At 46.8% G+C, this 27,338-nt stretch overlaps 1 protein-coding gene across 1 annotated transcript; it reads right to left on the bottom strand.

The window, feature by feature from the left end:
* Positions 1 to 213: 213 nt before the first annotated feature.
* Positions 214 to 21,628, bottom strand: LOC114649868 (complement factor D-like). The gene is made up of 5 exons (XM_028799230.2): positions 21,543 to 21,628; positions 10,004 to 10,148; positions 7,993 to 8,134; positions 4,681 to 4,941; positions 214 to 870 (listed from the first exon to the last, which is right to left on the bottom strand). The coding sequence occupies exons 1-5, from the start codon at positions 21,595 to 21,597 to the stop codon at positions 718 to 720; spliced, it is 756 nt and encodes a 251-aa protein (XP_028655063.1). The 5' UTR covers positions 21,598 to 21,628; the 3' UTR covers positions 214 to 717.
* Positions 21,629 to 27,338: the final 5,710 nt, after the last annotated feature.

The raw sequence follows: 27,338 nt of genomic DNA, 5'->3' as shown, positions 1-27,338 counted from the left end.
CTCAACGTGATGTTACTTTGATTGAGTTGAGCGGAGAGGACTGGCCGTCGTCTTTGCTGGGCTGAGTGGCCCGTTCTCATCGAGATTGCTTTCATGTTCTTTTCTAATGTTATTAAAGGTTACGTTGAAGGAAATTTGTTTGCAGCAGGAAAGTACAAAGCCTAAGGTATTGTTACGGAGATTAAAAAACTGACAGCATACGCACATTCCAAATTTGCACAAAGAAGAAGAAGCCCTTTTAATAGTAGCTTAGAATTCAGCAACAGCATCCTTACAAATAACAGAATTGAGCAGTGTGGAGCTCTGATGGCAACAGCTGACATTTAGGATTTTCAAGGTGTTACGAGATAACTGAATGGAGATATGAACGTGGATTTTGTCCAATCCAATATTCCTGAAGTCTGCTAGTAATGTAGAAGTCCTTATGTGTTAACAAATAATATCTAAAATTCGGTGGATATTCATAAGGTTCTTGTACAGTAAAAATGTCATTCAGTTTTTTGGGACAATGGGGACTTCAGGCCTACAACAGAACAGGTACACCAAACCTGTTAAAGCCCCTTTAGCAGGTGCTGGAAGTGCAAGGCGGACCCTTAGAGCCCTTAGGCCACCATTGCCTTCAGATCTGTCATCTCTTAGCCAAGACAGAGTGTCCCCCCTAGACCACCTCAAAGAGAGTAAGCATTTCGTAAAGTGCGGCAGCCGGCAGAGCGACGTCTACTCGGAGTTTGTTTTGTTGTGTATCCACTGAATGAAGGAGGGGATGTTGAGGTAAACGTCAGGAAGTTTTCCTCCTCCGCAGACGGGTTCAGTAAATATGGCCATGCCTTGTGCAACCTTATTACACACCAAGGGCCCTCCAGAGTCCCCCTGTGAACAAAACAGAGAAGAGTAAAAGAACAAAGACATGACAGCAGACGCCATTAATGTCCACAACAGACTCACCCTGGCCAACAGAAAATCCTCGCCTGGTCACAAATGGACTGGCATTACTCACGATCTCAAAAGACTAAGTTAGCATGTAAACGTCCAGAAGTTCAATAAGGCAAGCGGAGGTCTTGGGTGGAAAACTTGCTTATGTACTCGGAAACTGTTGGGATTTCTAGAACACAAACTTGACATGGAATTTGGCTTCGACCGCCTGTAAGTCCTACGCAGACGTGTTTAGTGTTGGGATTTTAGATGGCTACAGGTAGGCCGTGAAGTGGACAGAAAATCTCGTGTTATTGGCGTCTATTAATGACGTGTCACTCACAGTCTGACGTCCGTCCATCAGTCCACTCCTCCATTTTCTAAACCAGTGTTCTAAGCCTGCAAACAGAACAGGAATCACGTGATTTCAGCGTGACCCATCCATCCATCCATTTTCCAACCCGCTGAATCTGAACACAGGGTCACGAGGGTCTGCTGGTGCTAATCCCAGCCAACACAGGGTGCAAGGCAGGAATTAACCCCGGGCACGGCACACCCACACACACTAGGGACACTTTCAGATCGCCAGTGTACCTAACCTGCATGTCTTTGGACTGTGGGAGGAAACCAACGCAGACACGGGGAGAACATGCAAACTCCACGCAGGGAGGACCCGGGAAGTGAATCTCAGGTCTCCTTACTGCACTTGCTAGAAGTCGGTGGGCTGCGCTGCACTACGTTCTCGACATTACTCTCCACATTCGTCCACATGTTCTCCAGAGTTGTATATTTCTGGCCACCCCAGTTCAGTGTCGCAGTGTGGATGGGACAGCTTTGTCATCGCACTCCGAGTGGTCTGTGCTCATTACGTGGACCTTCCCTCACTGGGTCCGACTCGTCGTTGCTCGCCGTTTCCTCTCAGTGACAGTTCCACCTCGTGGTCTGTTTTGTTGTTTTTGTTCCTCGTATTCTCCATTGCTGTTCTCTGTGGGTAAACTCGAGCTGTAAATGAGTGTCTAGTGTGGAGGACATTTCCTCGTCTTGTTTCGCAGTGCATGCATGTCCCATGTAGGCGAATGGCTAACTCATATGTGTTTACGGTTAATTCAGTGTGGACGGAGATTCTGTCGTTAATAATGTGAAAATGCTAGCAGATCAGTTGCATTTAGAAACCCTGTTTTTGGTGCAGGTGTAACTTAAGAAAGAAATGGAAGGGTTGACCCTTGGGACAGGGCTCTGCTATTGAAGTAGCACTGCCCTTTAACCCTTGCTATTGGACAGCTTCGAGGAGACGCTGAGAAGAAGATTGAGCAAGCAGGCCCTTTCAAAAGACGCTGGGAGGATCGCGATCATCCATCCATTTGTTAATACGCCACAGACACACCACTGGATTATGACTCGACCACCTCGGATGACCGTTTCTGTCTGGATGTATCTGCCGTCCTGTGCCTGACCGTTCGTACTGCGGGGATACGTCTCCGTCTGGGGAGCGCTCCCAATCGCCTCAAGTCCTCACACCTCATCAGGAACCTGGTAGGACAAAACCTTGCATTGCTTTCAAAGAGCTGTTCACAGGGCGTTTCAACCACACATCCGTCACCCTCTGTCCCTACTCTACTGGACAGTGTTGTTAGTGTTTATCATTAGTGTCGGGGAGCTGGGGTGGGCCTTGGCATATGGGGCTTTGGTTATGATGTGTGTTGTCTTTTCATTATTTGATTAATCTATTCATTATTATATCTCTATGTGTGAGTGTGTGTGTGTGCCAGATCAAAGCAGCGTGTGTTTCTGAGGTCCCCACAATAAAATAAACAAATCACCATCTTCAGACGGTGTGAGTCTTAGTGTCTCCGCAACCGCTACATGTGTGATAACTAAATAATAAACAGGTAGGCCTTTTAAAACCATCATACAGTAAAGGCCGTGTCACATTGCCAGCTGTTTTCAGTCGTAGTCTTCATTTCTATACTCTTAGCACATCAGTGCTGTTCTTGTGTAGTGTCGTGTTCCCAGTAACTCATTCCAACAAGTCCGTGACTCGCCCCACAAACCAGTTTGATTTGGTCTTTCGTTGTGGTTCCAGGTGGGGGGATTTATCATCAAACCCCAGGCGGGCACACTTTGGATCTTCATAAAATAACGGAGTTAGGGTTAGGCTGTCATGCTATGAAGCTCCGAAGAGCACAAAAGGTGCAAAAGGAGATGCCAGCATGGCAATCCAAGGCGAACAAAGTCCCAATGCGGAATCCGAAGGAACATCCAGAAACAATAACCACCAGTCAGCTCGCTTCATAATGAACTGTGGGAGACCCTCTGGATATACAGTATCTTGGCCCCGCCTCTTGAGGGACCACCCACGTAACACAAGAAGCATAATAAAGGCAGCTTACATACAAACAGAACCTTCCAGAATGTCCAGAGGAGAGTTTGGGACAGCTGAGCTGTTGGCTAAACCAACAAGACACGCGTGGTCTGAATGACCTCCTCTCGTTTGTCAGGTTTCTTGTATCTTATGTATCCCTCCCGACTTTAGACCAGTATCATCCCTGTATGCCAGTCTGGACCTCTCCCCTTATCTTCAGTCTGCCAGCGTGGCCTTCGTTCTTCTGCCCCCATCTTGTGGAATGCTGTCCTTAACCGTATCTCTGCATCCAGTTGCCAGCGTACGCCATTTTATATTTGCGCATCGCCTCTACTGTACCTCACCCCTCTTTAACTCTATGCTGTGATCTGACTGCCGATCCCATCTGTCACTCGTGTCCTTAAAATGTCCCTGCCACTTTACTCCATGTGTCCCGAGACTCTCCTCCAGTCTGGACTGGTGTTTCTAACGGCCTCTCTTTTAATATTCCCTCTTTCCCCTCCTCTGTTCCTCTTCTTCTGTCCGGTGCCAACTCTGCTAAACTAATCCCAATGCCACAGTTTGTCTTTATGTGGATTGTTTAGCAGTGTTCTGTATTTTGTTGTGTAACGTCTTCCACCATTTTGAGTTTCTATTGCTAGGTCCGCTGTCCTGTGTTTCTAGGGGCGTGGCTTGGGAGGTCATGACCTGAGCGTAATTGAACAAAGGAGAGTTAGACGTCATGGTCTTGTGTGATCCGCAGATAACAAATCTCTCACAATGCCTTGTGCAGGTTGTACTCGCAATTTACATTTGGTTTTGCCCTCTTGCTTTGTCTCTCGAACTTTCCGTTTGTGGATCTTCTTCCTTTTTTGGTTTTCACTTTCAGTCTCTGATTGGAAATCTCCTGAAACGTCTAGAAATCCTCTTTCTATAATCGAACTTCATGTGAACTTGGAGCAGCAGATCGTGCGGCTGCAGCATTCAGGGGGTCCGCGTCCTGCCAGTGATCTTAATCTTTAATTCTCCCCTTTTCTTATTCTTCCCCTTACTGGGGGCTTACTGGGTCTCTCCAATTTTTTCCACCGGCCTACATAGGTGTCAGTACATTTTAATCCTATCAGGACCCCCTTTTACGGGGGGGGGTTGTTGCCTTCTGCTGTTACTATGATTGCTGAGTTTTGGTTCTGCGTATTGAACTCCAAATAGAAAAATTAGATCACAAAAAAAAAAAAAACAAAAGAGCTGCCGCTGCCCATAAGGATACAAAGTGCCATTGCGGGAGGACGAGATTCATTTTCAGTGTTATTAAAAATATTGTGCAATAAGAGCTAGATATAACCAACAGAGTCCTTAATCTTAGAAACCTGTGAAACAAACTTCAAGACCAAGGGACAGTCACAAAATATTAAAGTCACCCGCCTTACCTGACAAATACTGCTGTCTGCTTGGATGTTGGCACACAGCATGTTCTTGTTAATGGTGAGAGACCTCGCCCAGGCCTTCTTGCACTCTGCCCTGCTCATGGTGGTGGTGCTGCTTTCCAGTAGGACGTCTGAGCGTTCACCGTCGGCCTTTCTCTTACCCCAGCCGGCAATGGAGCACCTGGAGTTGGCAGGGATGTCCTCTGCTGTTTTGGGCAGCCGAATCAGGCCTACCTTTCCCTTCAGGATGGCCTTCTTTTCAAGCTTTAGAGCCCAACAAACAGAAGCAGAAGGTGAGTACATTTTACATTTACTTATGTGGGTGAGGTCTTTATCTTACAGCATTTGATTACATTTCTTATTTTTATTTTTCCAGGTGAAGAAGTGACAGGCTCATGAAGTGTAAGTAGTGGGATTTGAACCCACAACCTCAGGGCTTATAGTCCAGTGCCACCTTAACTGCTGTGACATGCTGCATGCCTAATAGCCCAGGATATGTAAGGTAGGCAAGAGAAGTCATTTAGTATCATAGGACAAAGTAGAGCAGTCCAAACCTCCAACAGAATGCTGCTATTAAATAAGACAATGGGTCAATCATCAATAGCTACTGACATTCCTGCTCAGCCCAGGGCTGCAGGTCCCCACAGTCAGCTCAGAATGTCACTGGCACACAACCCCATTCTGTTCAGGGCAGGTAACGCATACAAGGAGTATTACAGATAGATAGATAGATAGATAGATACTTTATTAATCCCAAGGGGAAATTCACAAGACCTCGGCCATCTGGCATGGTCACTTCTCAGGACGATCAGCACTCACGTCACCATATTCAGGTGACAAGACTACCTAATGTCCCACCATTCTGACTACTGTGTGAAACGTTGGCTCTTGTGTGTCATGGTGCTGGCATTGTCCTGCTGTTACGGCAAACCAAGAAGAATCTGACTGTAATACTGTCATTCACATTTATCTATTATATAGTGCCTTTCACATCTATCTATTTATGTAATTTAATAATTCTGCCGACTATACTAAAATTAAAATCTATCTATTATATAGTGCCTTTCATATCTATTATAAAGTGCCATTCACATCTATCTATCTATTTATCTATTATGTAGTCTTTCCTAACTATCATATTGCGTCTTTCATATCTATCTATTATATAGTGCCTTTCACATCTATGTAATTTAATAATCCTGCCGACTATACTAAAACTAAAATCTATCTATCTATCTATCTATCTATCTATCTATCTATCTATCATATAGTGCCTTTCATATCTACTGTATATCTCTAAGGATTAATCTAAAAACATACACATTTATTTACATACCTCAAAAAGTCAATGACATAAAGCCTGTTGATGTTTTAACCCTTTACATGACTTTTTCTCACCAGGTATGTCAGATTTACTGACTGTAGGTGCTGATCTCGTGGTTGCGCCGTGTCAGATTACTTAAGAGCCCACCTCACATCACATCACTTTTACTGACTGAGCGCCGGTCCTCCTGTGTACTCGTGTGCCCCTTTTTCTGACAGCCAATAGCATGCTGCCTGACAGACATGGTGTTGTTCAAAGGGTTAACTGTGCCAGGCAGCTCTTCCACAGTAATCTCTGCCCATTTTTTTTTCATGCTGTTTTAGTATATAAAACACGAGACATCGGGTAGATGAGCTTTTCTTCTGTTCCTTGTTCCTCGTCGTCGTGTTCTATGTGCCATACTGACAGCTGAATGCTCATTGGTTCTCAATGGTCACATGCATGGGCCTGCCCCTCCGACTAATGGCCAGTTGCAGAGCAGGAGGTCTCAGGCGCTGCGTTTGTCACATTAGACGATTGACGATGCACAGGAGTGAGCCACCAATGTCCTAGGACTGGCTAAGATTATGTACAGTAAATGAAGGCTACGACTGTAAGATTCACTCACCACAAGTTCTCAAGTGCAATTAGAAAACCTCGTAACTGCCATTTATTTCACAATTGAGGTTTATTACTTTTTGGAGTTACTTGCTCTTTCCTGATGTTATAAGGTGCTGGTGATGGCCAAATATGTCTTCATTCCGGTCATAGCACGATGGGAGAAGCTCATATGTGTCCAAGTATTTTACATACTGCAAGGCAAAAACCCAGCAACTCCACTGACCAATGAGGAAAGACCGCCTACCAATGAAAACGTCAGATTATGATCATGTGATTAAATGTTGTGACTGCGTGATTTCAATGGCAGGTGTTGTTGATTCAAACAAAATAATATTGTGTACATGAAGCTCAGGAAAAAATGAAATCTCAAGCTCATTAATTATAGGGCTGACATCATTTTCTCAATTTGACAAAAACGTGAAAGATGCGACAGACGAGGATTTTCCATAGTTGGTGAGAGTGGCATTGTATCCACAAAAGACATCGGGGCTGAGCTTTTAACCCAACGCCATTTCTCATACAAATTGGTCCACTGGGAGGGAAGTTGTTAAATGCAGGCAGATGGGCAGGCAGGCAGGCAGACAGACAGGCGGGCGGGCAGGCAGACAGATGGGCAGACAGACAGACGGGCAGGTGGGCAGGCAGATGGGCAGACAGACGGACAGACAGGCAGGTAGGCAGACAGGCAGGTGGGCAGGCAGATGGGCAGACAGATGGACAGACAGGCAGACATGACGAGAGCAGCAGGTGCCCTGCGGACCATTAAATGCATAAGCTCAGCTCGGAGGGCACCTAACCGACATAACGGACTGAGCGTTTTCCTCTCGTTTTTCCAGTTTCTTTTCCAGATTCAAAATGGTTGTGGTTGAAATGTTGCACTGGGAGTCTCTTGCTTTGTCACGGACCCACACCCCTACCCGTCTCTGGCCACTCATTTTTGCCACTGGTGGTCGGCTGAGACCCCCAGAAGCGGCCCCCTACAGTGTAAGCTTTGACGTCTGCGATGGTGACATTGGCTGGGCTCTCTGTCACTCAGGACAGGCTCCGCCCCCTATGACCCAGCGTCACAGAGCCGGTGGCTGTCATTTCTTTTCGATGCTTGTGGCTGACAGCAGTGACCTCGGAGTCTGTTTTCTAAGCTGCCAACGTTTGGGCTCAAATTCCCAAATCCACTTTTGGGTGCAGCACCTCAGGGACGAATCCTCTGAGTGTGGACTCCACTTTTTACAGCCAAACTGGACCAGTTGGGGGGTCAGAATTTCTCAATCAACACCCAACTATTAACTCAGCACACCTGGAACTGCTGGTGGGCTTTAGGTGGTCACCATATTTTGCTAAACCCAGAAGCTTCAGCGGAATTTTAAAAAGACGAAGACGTGGTCCGCACTTACTTTCAGCAGCATGATGTCAAAGCCGTAGATATCCAGAGAGTTCAGGCCATGTTTGATGTACTTTATCACTGGGAGTTTCTGCTGAGAAGCTTCAGGGCGACTTATGTTGTGGGCGCCCAGCACTACAGTGAGGGGTCTTCCTCTGCAAAAACAACAGACACTTAGAACATTGGAAGAAATGGAGACGAGAACAAGCCATTCAGCCCGACCGGCCCCCTCAATTCTCCAAAGTAACATCAAGTCGAGACCTGAAGGACACTCAAGTCCTGCTCTCCAACCCACTACTTGGTTACTGACCCCACGTGTCTCTTTGCCCAAATCCTGCCCTTAACAAGTTCCCCGGGTCCTCCCTGCAGACTTCTGAGGTGGTCTTGGACTCTCGTCCCTGACTTGCTTTGTCAACACTGTGTGGAGGTTGGGGACAAGGAACCAGGATTGGCCAACTGGGGTGGTGGTGGTCCCCGTCTTTAAGAAAGAGGACCAGAGGATGAGCTCCAGCTTCAGAGGGGATCGCACTGTGCCTCCCTGAGAAGGTCTATGCCAGGGTGCAGCCTGTCAGATTCAGGAGGAACGATGTGGGCACAAAGCACCGGACCCACTCTTTACCCTCGCGAGGATTCTGTGGGGTTCATGGCAGGGTGGCCAACCAGTCTACATGTGCTTTATGGACTTGGTAAAGACGTACAGCCCCATCCGTCAGGGTGTCCTATGGGGGGTCCCAGGCTCTATAGAGAGACAGAAGTTTATTTGGCTTTTTACAGACGCAATACATAAACAGATAAATAAATTTAGAAGAGAGATTTCTTGCCCATCCAGGAAGCCATAATGGAAGGATGGCCCGATGGTGGACACGACCCGGCTGGGACGCCTTATAATTCCTGTCCTGGCTGGGATGCTGGAGAAGACAATGGTCTAAAAAGAGCCGGAAGCCAGGAGCAGGTCACCCCCCAAACTAATAGGTGGCAGTGTCCCTCACAAGTAGTCCCAGTTTGGACACCTGCAGGGGCTGCATGGGAACTGGGGTCCAGACGTGCAGCCCTGTAGGGGTCCCTGTGGGATGATAGGGGGCGCTGCTGAGAGAGGAAATCCCAGTTTTCTGTATAACATGGAGGTTCTTCCAGAAGGCCACACTCTGCCACTGCAAGTATCCTAAGACTACTGAAGAGGTGACAGGGGACACCACCAAGTAGGTCAGCACAGACACTAAGAACTCGAGGATGGACTCCTCCTGGTCCCTCAGCTTTTCCTGTGTGTGGCTTCCTCAGTTGTCCCCTTGCTTTGTGTTCAGTTATGGACAGTCCAGACTGGCGGTCAGAGGTGGGCTTGTCACTGGCCATTCCAGTTGATGTAGTAGGGACTGGTGGCAGTGGGAGGGCCAGTCTTTTAAGACTTTGGTTCAGGACGTCAGCTTTGTCCCTTCTAGTGCCAGTAATGATGGCCTTCCTGTTCTGCTTTGTCACCTTCCTTCTCTTCTCTCCACTTCTTCTTCAGCACTCGCTGTGCGTCCCTCAGATTTCAGGGCTCTTCTCTTCTTCTCATTCAGCCCACCATTGAGCTCCTCAGTAATTCGGGGCTCGTTGTTTAGAAGGCAGAATCTGGCCGATGTCACCCCCCCATGTGACTCACGCGTCGTTTCCCAGTCGGTCCTTCAGAGCCATTTTGTCCCCCATTCTCCAGACGTCTAATGACAAGCTTGTAGCTGCTGGCAGTGAGATGGATCCCGTGGTGGTCCCATCTGCCCAGAGGTGTCACTTGAAGAACAAAACACAAGCCGACGGAAGGTCGACTCCAGTTGTTGTCCAGTTTTGTCATCAGAGTCCCTTTCGGTGTTTCTGCTTGTCATTCCTTCATCTTCTGCTCACTTTCTTCTCTGCTCTTTCGTGGCTCCATCTCTTCCTCCCTCCTTGAACTCCGCACGGCTTCACTGTGAGCGTTAGGACTCTGTGGTGACACACTCATAAAGGGTCCGCGAGTGACATAGCCCCCCGCACCCCAGTGCCCCCTAACTTACTTGTAGCAGTGAGCCGCCGTCAGCACGTAGTCCTCCCTGATGAGGAAGCCCCCACAGACGTGTGCGTCATTCACCTGCAGGGACGCCATGTAGGGTCTCGGGCCTTTGGCTTCCCGGCCGTTAATGATGTCGTCTTCGGAAGCCCCTGGAAGAGTTCAGATAAGAAAACGTTTAAAGACTTCAAGAGAGGACTCGCCTTCGGGAGGCCATGGCCTTCAGTTCTGCTCACGTCAACGTGGACTCGGAGTCTGCAGGTCGACCTCCATTTTGTTTTCTAATCCGCTGAGTTATCTATTGAGCTGCGCAGCTCCGAGTGACGTCAGGATGGGGGCGCCATGGTGACCCTACAACGTGAACTGGGGGTGCCATTGAATTGTAATGACACGGTGGCACCTCGCGTCACTTCTCTACGTCTCGACTACTGGTGTCCCTGCACACACACATGACACGTCAAAGTCTGACCGGGTGACACGTCTGTCCCCCATTTCCAGTTTTTTATCGTAGTCTCTCTTGTACTTTGACTTTATGATTCATTTCTGACCCCCCTTGAAGACCACGACAAGGTTCTCTTAAATGACTGAGAAGTTCTGGAAAGTTCTGAGCGAGCGACTCGCCATCTGAGACGCGATAAAAAACAAAAAACGCTGAGTACGCAGTTTGCCCCCATGGAAGCCCTCACACCTGAGAGTGCACAGGGGGGTGAGTGGGGTCTCTGCCCGTATCGTCACGTGGCACTCGGAGTTAAGTGTGACGTGGGGACTTCACCAAGTACATTGCCTGCCACTGCTTCCCTGGGCAGATGTCACCTGTTTGGTGACACTTGGGTTAAGCACATCTTTGTGACACCTGACTGACCACCACACCTCACTGAGCTTGTTGGACGTCCCATTCCAAAGCCATCGGCAGTAATACAGAGTTGCCCCCCAGGGTGCGCCTCTGGGCGTTTGTGCCCATTTGTGAGGCTGAGAAGGCCCGGCTGCTCATATTCGGCGTTCATCTTCATCCCGAAGGTGTTCAGTTGGGTGGGCGTCAGGGCTCTGTGCAGACCACTCAAGCTCCTCCATATCTATGGACCACCGTCATGCTGGCACACAAAGGGGCCTTCACCAAACCGGATGTGCAGAGTTCTCTAGAATTTCTAGGTCTGCTGTAGCACTGGAACCAAGGGGTCTCCCCCAAACCCCACCATAGTGGGCAAGGACTGTGGGGTCCTGAAGGTAGTGTGGCGCTCTCCTGGCATCCACCAAACCCAGACTGGGCCACCAGCCTGCCAGGTAATGAAGTGTGACTCCTCACTCGAGGGTCCAATGGCGGGTAACGTGCTTTACGCCCCTCCAGCTGACACTTGGCGTGGCACGCGGTGATCTTAGACTCGCCGTGGAGACCCGCTGCGTGAAGGTCCCGTCCTGCTGCTGATGGTGGTCTGCCGCGTGGTGGCTCAGCTGTTGCTGCTCCACTTTGTAATAACGGCCCTCACAGATGACGGGGGGCACACTGAGCAGAGCAGACCTGTGGCCACTGAACTCTTCAGTGTTAGTCCGTGGGGGCTGCATGGCTGTGCGCTGATCTGATGCACCGCAAACGGCCCCTGGGGGGCGTCCTCAGACTTCTGGCCATGTCACGTACATTGAAGGTGTCCACGTTAGTTCAGTCTAGCAGCCCACCTGCCTTAAGATTCCGAGTCACTTTGCTTTCAGGTGATTCCTTTCCTGCACGTCGAGTTATTAATTACGACGTATTTCAGTCGTCACTTATTTGGATTGTTTTGCACTGGAATTGATGAAATGACAGCAACTCAGTGGTCCTCCATTTCTCCAGGTGAGGTCACATTAGGGGGGATTTATAAAAGCTGAGTAGAGCAAGCGGAGAACCAGGAAGGCAAAGCGCTGCCGGCTCCTCAGGATGCTCGTGTTTGTTTCTTTTGCACTCCACGTTAAGGATGAAGGCTGTGGAGAGAATCTGAGGAAGACCACCAGCCACACGTTCACTGCCTTCAGTTCGTGATTATGGGAGATGGAGTGGGCAAAAATTACATATTGACACATTTAAATGAAATCTACAACACAAAAAAGACGGCCAAAAGTGAAGGGCTCTGGATGCACAGTAAAGATTACGTCTGTTACTCTGTAAACGAGCTGTGCTACCCCTCTAAGATGGCTTGAAATCAAAATTATCAACGCGGACCTCCGCGTTAATGTGTGCAGTGCACCATCTGCTGGAGTGCATTTTGTAAGACATGGAGTAATAAAATGCATTACATTTGCCATTTCAACAGATGGCTCATGACAAACATTAACACTGCTTTCACAAATCCCATATCAAATGGCATATAACAGAGACATATGCATGGCATTTGTCATTCCAACAGATGGCACATCATAAATATTTATGGTAATAAAATGCACTCTTTTTGCCATTCCAACAGATGGTTCATCACAAATATTAACACTGCTTTCACAAATCCCATATCAAATGACATATAACAGAGACATATGCATGGCATTTGTCATTCCAACAGGTGGCGCATCATAAATATGTATAGTAATAAAATGCACTCTTTATGCCATTACAACAGATGGTTCATCACAAACATTAACACTGCTTTCACAAATCCCATATCAAATGGCATATAACAGAGACATATGCATGGCATTTGTCATTCCAACAGGTGGTGCATCATAAATATCCATCCATCCATTTTCCAACCCGCTGAATCCGAACACAGGGTCACGGGGGTCTGCTGGAGCCAATGCATCATAAATATGTATAGTAATAAAATGCACTGTATTTGCTATTCCAACAGATGGCTCATCACAAACATTAACACTGCTTTCACAAATCCCATATCAAATGGCATATAACAGAGACATATGCATGGCATTTGTCATTCCAACAGATGGCGCATCATAAATATTTATAGTAATAAAATGCACTCTTTATGCCATTCCAACAGATGGTTCATCACAAACATTAACACTGCTTTCACAAATCCCATATCAAATGGCATATAACAGAGACATATGCATGGCATTTGTCATTCCAACAGGTGGTGCATCATAAATATGTATAGTAATAAAATGCACTGTATTTGCCATTCAAGCAGATGGCTCATCACAAACATTAATACTGCTTTCACAAATCCCATATCAAATGGCATATAACAGAGACATATGCATGGCATTTGTCATTCCAACAGATGGCGCATCATAAACATCTGTAGTCATAAAGTGCACTGTATTTTTCATCCCAACAGATGGCTCATCACAATTTTTGAGTAGTAAAATACACCACTACAAAAATGTCTGATGCTCCATCTTTTGGACTAACAAATGCCATGTATGTGACTCTGTTATATGTCATTTGGTATGGGATTTGTCAAAGCAGTGTTAATGTCTGTGATGTGTCATCTGTTGGAATGACAGAGACATAGTGGATGGACAGACAGTTATTGTTTTATTAAGGTACAGTAGATGGTAGCTGTGCTACCCATCTAAGACAGGTTGAAATCTAAATAATCCATGTACACCTCAGCATTAAGATTTGCAGTGCACCATCTGCTAGAATGTGTTTTGTAATGCATGTAGTAATAAAATGGTTTGCATTTGTCATTCTAACAGATGGCACATCACATAAACGTTTATAGTAATAAATTGGATCACTACAAATGTTTGTGATGTACCATCTACTGGAATGACAGAGTCATAGCAACCAGATGGACACACAAACAGACACTTCTCCTTTGATTAAGGTGGACTAGCTGTGCTGCCTGTCTAAAATGGGTTGAAATCTAAGTAACAAAAATCCCTGCATTAATGTCTGCAGGGCACCATCTACTGGAATTTATTTTGTAATGCATATAGTAATAAAAGCATTTCATTTGTCATGCCAGCAGATGGCGCATCACAAACATTTGCTGTAATACAATGCATCACTACAAATGTTTCCAATGTGCCATTTGTTGGAGTGACAAATACAATGCATGTGTCTCTGTTATTTACCATTTTGTGTAGGATTTGTAACAGCAGTGTTAATGTTTGTGATGCACCATCTGTTGGAATAGCAAATACAGTGCATTTTATTACTATACATATTTATGATGCGCCACCTGTTGGAATGACAAATGCCATGCATGTCTCTGTTATATGTCATTTGATATGGGATTTGTGAAAGCAGTGTTAATGTTTGTGATGCACCATCTGTTGGAATGACAGAGACATTGTAACTGAAAGAACACACAGACAGACACTTGTGCTTTCATTAAGATGGATACTGGCTGTGCTACCTGTCTAACACAGGTTGATATCTAAGTAATCAGTGTAGACTTCAATGTTAATGTTTGATGTGCATCATTTACTGGAATGTGTTTTGTAATGCATGTAGTCATAAAAAGTATTGCATTTGTCATTCCAACAGTTGGTACATCACAAACATTTGTCGTAATGAATTTCCCCTTGGGATTAATAACGTATCTATCTATCTATCTATCTATCTATCTATCTATCTATCTATCTATCTATCTATCTATCTATCTATCTATCTATCTATCTATCTATCATATAGTGCCTTTTCTATCTATCTATCTATCTATCTATCTATCTATCTATCTATCTATCTATCTATCTATCATATAGATATAGATCACATAGTATATCTCCCCAACACTAAGGATCCCCCGAAACCCCAGTACTCCATAATAAATAAATTAGAGTCTTTCACTAGGATAGATTTACCTGATTTACATAAAATAATTTCTCAAATGAAACCATCCACCTGTGCCCTTGACCCAATACCAACAAATTTTTTCAAAGAAGTATCGGGTGTGCTTATTGATAATGTTCTTGACATAGTAAATTCGTCATTAGATACGGGGGTCTTCCCAGACTGTCTTAAGACTGCGGTAGTTAAACCCCTACTTAAGAAAAATAATCTCGACCCCTCTTCTCTTGAAAATTATAGACCCATCTCTAACCTGCCTTTCTTAAGTAAAATTCTAGAGAAGGCAGTCATTATGCAGTTAAATGAGCACCTCAATAAACATGCTATTCTTGATAAATTTCAGTCAGGTTTTAGAACAAATCACAGCACAGAAACTGCACTCGTTAAAGTAGTAAATGACTTGCAGGTAAATGCAGACAGAGGCCGTTTATCTGTTCTCATCCTCTTAGATTTGAGTGCCGCATTTGACACCATTGATCATAATATTCTTAAGAATTGCCTTAGTCAATGGGTGGGCCTCTCTGGCAGTGTCTTAAACTGGTTTGAATCCTACCTGGCAGGGAGAAAATTCTTTGTTAGTTGTGGTAATTATAACTCAAAGACACATGATATTCTATATGGTGTTCCACAAGGCTCTATCCTGGGTCCGCTGCTCTTCTCAATCTACATGCTTCCATTAGGTCAGATTATCTCGGGACATAACGTGAGCTACCACAGCTATGCTGATGACACACAGCTGTATTTATCAATAGCACCTGATGACCCCAAATCTCTTGATTCGCTAACACAATGTCTAACCTGTATCTCAGAATGGATGAATAGTAACTTTCTCAAATTAAATAAAGAAAAAACCGAAATCTTAGTGATTGGCAATAATGGATACAATGAGGCTATTAGAAATAAACTGGATGCATTAGGATTAAAAGTCAAATCGGAGGTAAAAAGCTTAGGGGTAACCGTTGATTGTAATCTGAATTTTAAATCGCATATTAATAAAATCACTAGGACAGCATTTTTTCACCTAAGGAACATAGCAAAAGTTAGACCTCTTATAGCATCGAAAGATGCAGAGAAATTAGTTCATGCGTTTGTCTTTAGTCGGCTAGATTACTGTAATGCACTCCTCTCAGGACTACCCAAAAAAGACATCAATCGTTTGCAGTTAGTGCAGAATGCAGCTGCTAGAATCCTTACCAGGAAAAGAAAATCCGAACACATTTCTCCAGTTTTGATGTCACTACACTGGTTACCTGTGTCATTCAGAATTGACTTTAAAATTCTGCTTATGGTTTATAAAGCTTTAAATAATCTCGCCCCGTCTTATATATCGGAATGTCTGACACCTTATATTCCAAATCGCAACCTCAGATCCTCAACTGAGTGTCTCCTTAGAATTCCAAGAGCAAAACTTAAAAGAAGTGGTGAGGCGGCCTTCTGCTGTTATGCACCTAAAATCTGGAATAGCCTGCCAGTAGGAATTCGCCAGGCTAATACAGTGGAGCACTTTAAAAAACTACTGAAAACACATTACTTTAACATGGCCTTCTCATAACTTCACTGTAATTTAATCCTGACACTCTGTATATCCAATTCATTATAATAACTATTCATTCAAAATTTGTACTAACCCCTACTCTCTCTTCTGTTTCCTTTTCCGGTGTCCTATTGGTGGTGGCTTGTGCCACCACCATCTACCCAAAGCACCATGATGTTCCAACAATGATGGATGGATTAAAAGCCAGAAGTCTGTATAACCATCAGCATCAAGTGACTCCGTGAGAACCCTAACTACAAAGAGGACTATTTCATTTATGTTAGGTAGAATGCCCAAAGGGGACTGGGCGGTCTCGTGGCCTGGAACCCCTACAGATTTTATTTTTTTCTCCAGCCTTCTGGAGTTTTTTTTTGTTTTTTCTGTCCACCCTGGCCATCGGACCTTACTCCTTTCTATGTTAACTAATGTTGTCTTATTTTAATTTCTTATTTGTCTTTTTTTCTTCTTTTCTTCATTATGTAAAGCACTTTGAGCTACTTTTTGTATGAAAATGTGCTATATAAATAAATGTTGTTGTTGTTGATATAGTGCCTTTTCTATCTATCTATCTATCTATCTATCTATCTATCTATCTATCTATCTATCTATCTATCTATCTATCATATAGTGCCTTTTCTATCTATCTATCTATCTATCTATCATATAGTGCCTTTTCTATCTATCTATCTATCTATCTATCTATCTATCTATCTATCTATCTATCTATCTATCTATCATATAGTGCCTTTTCTATCTATCTATCTATCTATCTATCTATCTATCTATCTATCTATCTATCTATCTATCTAATAAAATGCATCATTACAAATGTTGGTGATGTGCCACCTACTGGCATGACAGAGACATAACAGCCAGATGGACACACAGACAGGTATCCCTTTCTTAAGGTGGAGTAGCTGTGCTACCCTTCTAAGATGGCTTGATATCCAAATAATCAACGTAATAATAATAATAATTCTTTACATTTATATAGCGCTTTCTCACTACTTAAAGCGCTCAGTAGTTGCAGGTTAATGGCTTTGCTCAAAGGCCCAACAGAGCAGAGTCCCTATTGGCATTTCCAGGATTCGACCCGGCAACCTTCCAATTGCCAGTGCAGATTCCTAGCCTTAACTGTGCACCAACTATCAGAATGTATTTATCTCATTTGTCATTCCAACAGATGGCACATCACAAACATTAGTAGTAATAAAATGCACTGCTACTAAAGTTTGTGATGCACCACCTGTTGAAATGGAAAGTGCAATTTATGCTATTACTATAATGGATTCTTACTCTGTTGGGCCCTTGAGGGAGGTCCTTAACCTGGGGTGCTGGCTGTACAATGGCTGACCCGGCGCTCGGACCCTGAAAGGTCATACAAAAAGGCAATTTCCCCACGGGGATTAATAAAGTGCACCATCTGCTGGACTGACAGAGACATAGCACCTGGACAGACACACAGACGTTTACTCTTCCATTAAGGCGGATGCTCTTTTGGACTTTGCTGTAGTTTGGTCTTAGGTGTGTGTGTGTGTGTGTGTGTTTGTTGTGCGTTTGTCTCTCTAAGCTGCAGTGTTTGTCTTTGTTGTCCTCTGTCTCTGCTGGGCTCTTCTTGGTTTACACACCACAAGTGCTGTCAGGTTTTCAAAGGGTTAAACACCATTGGCAGGCCGGGGGCTTCAAAAGGAGGGGGGTGCCTTTTTTTTTTTTTTGTGCCACCTCCAGCACCCCAGTGACAATGACGCCTGATTATCTTCTTTTTACTAAAAACTTGTTTGTGTTTTCTTAAACTGTGCCTGCTGGTTTCTTGTTCTCCTGACTCCTGGTGGGACCCACAGGTACAAACCCACCATTACAGTACGTGCCATTACTGATTATTATTATTATTATTATTATTATTATTCTTGGTCTGTTTTTATGATTTATGTACTTGCTGACTTAAGGTGGATGTTTTTGGACATTTGCGACTTTACTCGGCCTCGGAGTCGGATTTCCTTCTCTTTCCGTTTGCTCGCTCATCAGTTTGGACAGACGTGTCGATGCCATCGGGGCTTCTTTTCTGTTGTGGGCCCCCCTTAGTAAGACGAGGGGCTCTTGTGCGCGTCACGTTTCTCGCTTTACTGTGTGTCCCAGTGTTTTAGGATTTGGACTTCAAACCCTGAGGCTGTGGGTTCAAATGTCACTATTGACACCCCTGTGTGACCTGAGCAGGTCACTTCCAGCAAAGGGAAAAACAAATGAATTGCATCTCAAATCTTTGAAGTCGCCTTGGATAAAGACGTCAGCCGAAGAAGTGAATGATAAGTAGATGGACGTGCGGCACAAGGGCAGTGAAGCCCTCTCGAAGGTTGACTTCATCTCATGCCAGCCTTTGGAGAGCTGAGGCCCACAGGAAGAGAGGGCAGCCTGTGGCCACCAAGACAATCGGGAGGAAGTCGCAGTCAGAGATATACAAAGAGAGATGGACGTGGGGGGCAACTGTCAGAGGTTTGAGACAAGACAGGTGCCTCTGATAAATGGCTGATGACTGCTCAGTAAATATCACTTATAGATTAGCTGTTGTGCCCGCTTTGCCAGTCGGTCTGACCCAGGCACCTGTGCTGGGCTTAGACAAATAAAACTGCAATTTAAAAAAAGTCATCTGCCTTGTCACAAAACTGTGAAATTGAGGCTGGCCCAATACCATTTAACCCTTTACAGGGTCTTTTAAACACCCCAGGGCATCCCATTCATGCTAACGTTGCCAGTCCACTTGTCCCAGTTACCCTGACTGGGCCCAGCAAAGACACCTGTCGTGCTGTTAACGCTGAATACGTAACGGCTCCGCACCAGAGCTCTGTGAATATGCAGCCAAGTAGCCGAGTGTGGGATTGTGCGTCATCGTCGTATAGCCCCGCCTCAATCTGCAGGCCCCGCCCCGTATGAGGACTGTTGAATTGTATTGGAAACACATAGGCGGAGCCTACAGATGCGGTCATTGATATTTGAATAAATGGCAGGGGGTGTGTTTTCACAAAAAAAAAAATAAAATAAAAGTAAAACTAAAATGAATTTATTCTGAGTAAAGTCAAATTAAGGCAACTGCGTAAACGTGTGTTACAACCCCGCCACTCAACCCAGACTTCGCTCAACGGCGATGTTATACTTCACGGCATTAGAGATTTCGCGACAGAAGTCGTGTTTCAAAAGTATTTAAAAATCTCATTTTACGTATTCTTGTATTGTAAATAAAGGAATGTGCCTGTGGTGGGCGAGTACCGCGTAAATACCATGGTGGGGGGGGACGCAGAAAAACGCAGCGACCCTTCGCTTTGTGGATGTCAATGAGAAAAAAATCAATCTTGTTAACAAAACACTCCAGGGAACTAAGAAATGAACCGAGAACGACCAGCAGCTCTGACGGAGTGGCGGCCATGAAGGTCGTCTTCACGTCACTGTTTTATCCGTTAACTAAACCGGCCCGCTGTCGGCCCCGAAGCGCCCTGCCCGACGGAGCTTCCCGTGTTGCACTCGCGTAGCCGCAGACCCCCACACGAGCACATGGCGCTATACAAGTGTTGTCGGAAAAACGACCCCGTTCCACACGGCGCTCCTTCATCTTCTGCCAACCTCGGCAGGTTTGACTGCAATCGAAACCTCACCGCCCGCCTCAGAATTTCAGACACAACCAGGACCCTGAATTGGATCGAGCGGGTTTGAGAATAACGGAATAATTGCGGGTCTGCGCAGTTTGATACAAACGATCTCATCACTTGTGTCGCCCCCCGACCCCAGACTTTGAGAACAAGGCGTGGGGGGGTAGGGGGCTTTGGGCATAGCAGTTCAAGTTCCCACACTTGATTCACTGTCACCTGCAGCTGTACAACACTATAATATGCAATAGATTGTAAAAGGCGCTCTATAATGTCACGGAGCTCTGTGTCCTTAATGTCGCAGAAATACGCGAAGTGTCAACCAAATAAATGAAAGCGAGCGCGGAAAAGAAAGGCGCCATATAACACTAGATAAGCATTTGAAGCGCTCTGACTACGTGATGTGCACGTGCGAATAAAACACTAATGTTATAGAGTGCCTTTCAAATCAATCAATCTCTGACAAAATGCCTTATCTATGCATTGATGAATCATACAGTGACTTTAACTATTTTATTATATAGCACATTTGCATACAAATACTGCAGCTCAAAGTGCTTTACACATCTATCTATCTATCTATCTATCTATCTATCTATCTATCTATCTATCTATCGTATGGTGCCATTTTATTTATCCATATATATAGCCTTTTATTTATATCTATCATATTGTCTTTTACTCATCTATTTAACAGCGCCTTTCCTGTCTATCAGTCTAGTTATCTGCCATACAGTGCCTTTCATCTATTATATAGCGCATTTCTCATACATCTGTCTTTCATATAGTGCCTTTTGTTTTCCTCTATCAACGGATTTCTGTACTGTATTTTGTATTTGTCTCCCCAGATCTTTGTATCATACAATTCCAGTCACATCTGCTGCATCGCGCGTATAACATGTGTATCAGAGACACCGTGCATTTCATATTTCTTTATATAGTGCCTTTTTATCACTGTATCATATGATATCTGACATAGCTCTCTGTTATATACTTTCACATCTGTCTTTCTGGGCGGCACGGGTAGCGTTGCCGCCTCACAATAAGGAGACCCGTCTGGGTTCGCTTCCCGAGTTCTCCCCGTGTCTGCGTGGGTTTCCTCTACACAGTCCAAAGACATGCAGGTTAGGTGGATTGGCCATCCTAAACTGTCCCTAGTGTGTGCTTGGTGTGTGTGTGTGTGTGCCCTGCCTGGGGTCTGCTTCCTGCCTTGCGCCCTGTGTTGGCTGGGATTGGCTCCAGCAGACCCCTGTGTCCCTGTAGTTAGAATATAGCAGGTTGGATAATGGATCTATCTATCTATCTATCTATCTATCTATCTATCTATCTATCTATCTATCTATCTATTATATAGTGCCTTTCCTATCTATCTATCTATGTAATCCTGCCAACTACGCTAAAATATCTATCTATCTATCTATCTATCTATCTATCTATCTATCTATCTATCTATCTATCTATCTATCTATTATATAGTGCCTTTCCTATCTATCTATCTATGTAATCCTGCCAACTACACTAAAATATCTATCTATCTATCTATTATATAGTGCCTTTCTATCTATCTTCTCATATAATGTCTTTCATATCAATCTGTCACACTTGTCGCCCTCCGTTATTCATTTGCTGTCCCAATTCAATGACGACGACTCACCTGCACGTCCCCAGACGACGGTCAGCAGCCAAAGTGCGGCGGTCAGGGCTGTCATGATGAGCGCCAAGTTCTCCTTGTCTCGTGTCGCCGTGTCCCGTGCTTGTGTGACGGCGCAGACGCCGTTGGGGTCTTTTCAAGTGTGTTGTGCCACTGAATGTGCCCACGCCTCCTCGGTGACACCCACTGCTCAAGATTTCCTTGGAATGCACGCACTTCTTCTTGGAACAGCTGGCGACCCCCGGACGACTACTCTGCGGTGCTCAGTTTTTTTTTATTATTTTCTGGTGATCGCCCCCCGCCCCCCCCTTCCCGAGTGTCCCGTCGCAGTTGATTTTCCCCGCAGATCTGCCGACCGAAGCTCATACGGCTACTTTGCCGACTTTGTGTGAAGGCTTTTTCTCGCTGGCGGTCCGTCTGCTATTTCAATTCCCAATGCATATGGCGCCTTACACCGCCCTGGAGGACGTTTTCCGATATTGTGGTCCGTTTCAAAGGCCAATGACAGACAACGCTTTAAATTTAAACCACGGGGCCACATTTCTATTTCAGACTACAACTTCGTTAAATCTTCGCTCGTTTTCTAACTCGCTTTGTCGAGACAGGAGCGCGGGGGGCGGAGCCTTTTAATGCGGGAGGAGGGTGCGAGGCGGGAACAAACCCTGGCCAGGACGACAACCCGTCGCTGGCGCGCGCGCACACACACACACACACACACTCACGGACACGCGCGCACACACACACACACACTCACGGACACGCGCGCGCGCACACACACACACACTCACGGACACGCGCGCACACACACACACACACACTCACGGACACGCGCACACACACACACACACTCACGGACACGCGCACACACACACACACACACACACACAGCAGGGCCACTGGTGACTAACCGGCATGTCTTTGGGGTCCCACAGGAGGACCCCAGATGTGGTCTCCTCACTGCGAGGCACCAGCGCTCCCACTACCGATTTTTATTTTACTTTGTGCCTTTCAAAGTGCAGAATCTTGCCGTACATATTAACGCGACCCATCGGCCTGGTAGGGTGTTGGGGGGTGTCTAAGTAGTTTTAAACTTAATTTTTTATCGACGCTAGGGGGCGCCCTGCTTTCAGTCAGGAAGTCACCTTTATGTTTTACTGCTCGCCACGGGTCATTATAGTGGAAGGACAGAAAGACGCTGCCCGCCAAGGCCATGTGCCCGCCACTACACTAGGTGGCAGCATTTTGGGCTGCATGGGACTTGTAGTTCCAATGGGCAGCCCAGTAGGGGTCCTTGGGTGCTGCTAGAGGGGTCCACTGGGGGGCAGGCTCCCCTGACAGGGGTTAAATTCCATCTGATCCAGAAGTGCTTCTTGGTCACCATGCTGATGTGCTGAAAGTCCAGCAGGTCCAGGTGTTGGGAGCAGAGGAGGTGAAGCCTGTGAGATGGCATTTGTGTTTGATGAAAAGTTGTGGTGAAGTTGTGTCACGGATTTGGGGCTCTGTTACCCACCTCCCCCACACAGGGACTTAGAAACAGGGAAGGCACTTCATATTTGGTAAGATGTGTTTATGATCCTTATTGTCCCGTGAACGTCTGACCTGCATCTTCTCATCAGCATACTAGCAGAACACCCGCTGTCAGCCATTAACGCTAGGGAGTGGAATATGTGGACCTTAAAATGTTTGACAGCAGTTTACAGTTCAGTGCCTCAGCCACTAGGGGGCCACACGTCAGACAAATAAGCAAGCGAGAAGGTCCTCACTGCAGCTTGTGCAATGGGGCGTGTCTCAGAGTGGGCGGGGTCACACCCCTAACTCCGCCTGTAATTCATAGACGTCACTCCTGACTGCACGATTATGGAAGTTGGTTTACTCGACAGTCGTCATGATTTGAACTCGAATCTTAGGCACCGTGTCATCGGGCGTATTGTCCTGTCAGCTGCCATAGCTGGTCAACTGTCACTACCAGCGTGTGGAATGGAGCGAGCCACCGGTGGATTATGGGCGGGGTTAAACGGTTAATTCGATCCCGGTTTAGCCACGCCCCATTCTGCAAGCTGCAGGTTTAGAGGTCTTCTTCTGACTCAGTAGATTAATATTCAGCTCTTTAACCACTAGGGGGCCACACTTTAAGCAGGAAGACATCTTCTAAGTGTTACTTGGTTAGCCACTAGGGGGCTGCACTGCACAGAATGAGAAGACACACACACGCAAGTGACACGTTGGCACTCTCCGGTGCCATTAGGAGTGACAGATAGATAAATAAGAAAGGCACTATATAATAGGAAGATAGATAGATAATTGTGAAATATATTTTATAACAGATAAAAAATGTTTATTGGGTCCTTATTAGTAAAAGTCACGTGAAGGCTTACATGGGGGGGGGGGGTGAGGTTGGGGGGTCCCCTTTGGGGTCCAGAGTGCCACGTCCCTCAACTTTCCTAAATGATGCCCCTTGCTGGCTGCAGGATGCAGTGAGATTCCACCCCCACCACCACCCTCGCCCCTTAGCTTATCTAAATGGCACCCGTCAGCTGACAGCACCCACCCTAGGGGGCCCCCTATGTTGCATAATATTATGACCCCCCTGGTCCCGATTGTCTTGTGTGCAGAGTCCAGTGCAAGTCCCTCTTGTTTGTGCCCACACGTCTCCTCTCTGTGGTGCCATCGTTTTTAGGGTGCCCACCTGACCTCAGCACTCTTTGACCCAGTGGTTTGCAGTTCAGTGCCTTGGCCACTAGGGGGCCACACTGCCAATAAGTAAATCCATTTGGTGCTCCTCTTTGTTTAAAAGCCAGTAGGGGGCCCCACAGCTGAGCGAGTTGACACCCTTAAGTCGTCCTGAGAGTCACTGGTTCCTAATGTCGTGCTTTCACCAGTAGGGGGCAACACGAAACAAGAAGACACACTTATAAGTTCAGAGGGTCTCCACTCTGTCATGAGCTCAGAGTTCCACTCAAGTGGTGCGTGTTAATTGACAGGCGACTCTCCAGCGCCACCCCCTGACCACAAGACCCCCAGTCAGGGCACACGTGTCGTAGCCTGGCAGTCACACGGCAGATGAAGACAGGAATCTTATTAGTCTGTGACTTCAGTAACAGCACTGCTTGCTTAGCCCCCCTAAAATGTGCCATGTGGTTTACAGTTCAAAGCCTGAGCCTCAGGCATGAAGACATCCGGGACCCTCAGAGCTCGACTGGGTGTCACGTTGAGTCGGACTGGTGAGTCTACTGGGCTGAATGGCCTCTCCTCGTTCATATTTGCTGATGTTGGTTACCTTCCTGAGGACTCTGCAGTATGAAATCTGAAGGAGACCCTGCTTGGCACAGGCAGTCCACCGGGGGGCACCAGCAGATGTGACACATGCTGTACAAGCTGAGCTGATGCACATTTTGAACATGAAGATCCAATCCATCCATCTCCTTAACTGGCCAATCTCAGCGGCCCACCACGGGGTTTGGACACACAGACACAGCAAGGGCCACTTCAGCACCACGTCTATGGAGTGTCTGAGGACAAATGGGACCAGGACAGGCCATTGAGCTCAGCAAACCCACCACCACATTTCTCCAAAGTGACATCCAGTCGAGTTCTGAAGGTCCCCGCGGACCACCACACTCTCTCATTCCAAATGTCTCAGGTAAAGGTGGACTGGCAGGTCATCGAGGTGAATGCCAAGGCGGATGTGTGGCAGACACACAGCAGACGGAGCCAGCGAGGCAGACGGCGGCTCTGTGGTTAACCTCGTGGTTAAGGTGCTGAACTGCTGCCTGCTCGCTGTCGAGACCCTCGGAGGGTCCTCGTGCTCCTTTCCGAAGGATTTGCATTTCTCTCGGGGGTCGCTTGGCATTTTTTTTTTTCCTCTGCGGTGTTCTTGAGAGGTCACCTGACAGACGGTGTCATGTGGCGGGTGGTCCTGTGTTACATGCGGTCTCATCTGAACCTGCTTATGTGGCAATAGAGACCCCTAGAGACGCCCACATCCTTTAGATTAGGGGGTGATGATCTCTGATGCTGGGGGTCCACTGTGGTTACAACCCGGACCCCTGCCTCAATTAGGGGAGTTTCTGAAGCCCACTGTCAATCTACTAAATGAAGCAAAGACCTGAAGGTGTCAGTTCATGCGTTCAGTAAGCAGTTCCACTGCAGGCCGAGAGGGGGCACCGTTGCTGACCTTCATCTGCAGTACCAGGGGGGCAATGCCCAAGAAGATGTCTGCCCACCCTTGTGCACCGGGCACCCCCCCAGAGGAGATGTTCACTATTTTCTTTGTCTCCACTCTGCTGTGGTGTGTAAACCACGAGATATCAGCCTGTCGGGCGTCTCTCCTGTTGGTGAGGTCCGTGACGCCATCGCTGCTCTCTTTGGCCCTCAGCTGTCATCCTCACGACTCAAGAGAAAGTCAAACCTGCTGGAGGGGTCCCTCGTGGACTGGTCGGGGTGAGTCGTTGGGGACGTCACACGTGAATGAAGGCTACGACTGCAAATCGCTAGGAAGGTCATCGAGCGTGCCGGGGACCGAGGTGGCACTTCGCCCTCTAAATGTCCAAACCCCTCAGCAGCTCCTTAGCAGTCCCCGTTACTGCTGAGCGGCCATCGACTTCTTCACACGTACGAGTGACCTTCAGTAACGTGACGGTGTTCGGGTTTCAGTTGGGAATCCCCCTTGTTTAAGGACTGTCTGTGGGGGGCCTTCTGAGTGGTCCTTTTAGGGGTACCGACTGTCCTAGAAGGCTCAGTCTCACCGCTACAGCTAGTGACGATGTCCTCGAGTACTGGAGGTAAGGCCATGGAGGGCCGCGCTACCCCATTTAATGACCTCCGTGTTGTGGTTCAACCGTCCCTGATTATGGGGGGCTGTTAAGAACAGGTGGTCTTATGGGGGGCACTTTAATGAAATCCCCAACATTAGAAGGCAGTGGCGTAGACCCCATTGTGGCCCGTGGGTGAGCACTGACCAGAGATGTGGGGACATCGGGTGTCCTGACTGAGGGGTCTGACCACCTCGCCTCTCGCTGGCTCTTCTTTATAAAGACAGACCTCAGGTAAGCCCACGCCAGGTGACCTGATAAGTAGTACAGATGGAGTGGCATGGACCCCGTGGTGGCCCTGGAGCAGCGTTCATCGGAGGTGTCAAGGCTGTTTGCTGACCCATCTACAGTCTAATGAGAAATGAGCTCATCGTCTCGGGTAGATGAACCACGTCACACACAAAAGCCACCACACTTGTCACCTTCTGTCCCCCCACTTTCTGTGACACACAGGCACTTACAATGAATGGCCAATTCCTCATGTGGTCTGAGGTACTTGTGGCAGTGAGGCCAGCTTCCTGTGCTAAAGGCCCAACCTGCCACATGCCAAGTTAAGAGTGTCACCCAGCTGGCATCTTCAGGACAAAACTGTCCAAATGCACCAACATAAAGGAGTGCTGCCCTGCAACAAGAACACTGTCAGTGTCAGGGTATCGGCAGCCTCCCTCACGTTCTGCTATCCACCATCACTGCACCACCGAGACTCGGGGCTACGCGGGGCTCCGATTTAGACTTTGGATTTCAAACTGTCCGTTCTCTCTTCTGAATCATCCTGATGCTTGTCTACTGTTTGGTCTACTGTCACTCAAGCATCTAGCCCCACCCAGTCAGCTGCTGCTCAAGTTTATAGCCCCGCCCAGCCTGCTGTCACTCAAGTATCTAGCCCCACCCAGTCAGCTGCTGCTCAAGTATCTAGGCTCACCCAGCTTGCTGTCACTCAAGCATGTAGCCCCACCCAGTCGGCTACTGTTCAAGTTTATAGCCCCGC

The sequence above is a fragment of the Erpetoichthys calabaricus genome, chromosome 4 (assembly GCF_900747795.2).
Source record: "Erpetoichthys calabaricus chromosome 4, fErpCal1.3, whole genome shotgun sequence".
Taxonomy (NCBI): domain Eukaryota; kingdom Metazoa; phylum Chordata; class Cladistia; order Polypteriformes; family Polypteridae; genus Erpetoichthys; species Erpetoichthys calabaricus.
Note: the sequence above shows the minus strand (reverse complement) of the source record. Positions and strands in the feature narration are given on the sequence as shown.

What these genes read in the sequence shown, in the direction of transcription:
- LOC114649868 (XM_028799230.2), bottom strand. Translation starts at nt 21,597, where the DNA reads ATGACAGCCCTGACCGCCGCACTTTGGCTGCTGACCGTCGTCTGGGGA. An exon ending in TTGACATCATGCTGCTGAAA is followed by an intron (nt 4,942 to 7,992) that starts GTAAGTGCGGAC and finishes TGGGCTCTAAAG; the next exon opens with CTTGAAAAGAAGGCCATCCT. An exon ending in CAGACAGCAGTATTTGTCAG is followed by an intron (nt 871 to 4,680) that starts GTAAGGCGGGTG and finishes TTTTGTTCACAG; the next exon opens with GGGGACTCTGGAGGGCCCTT.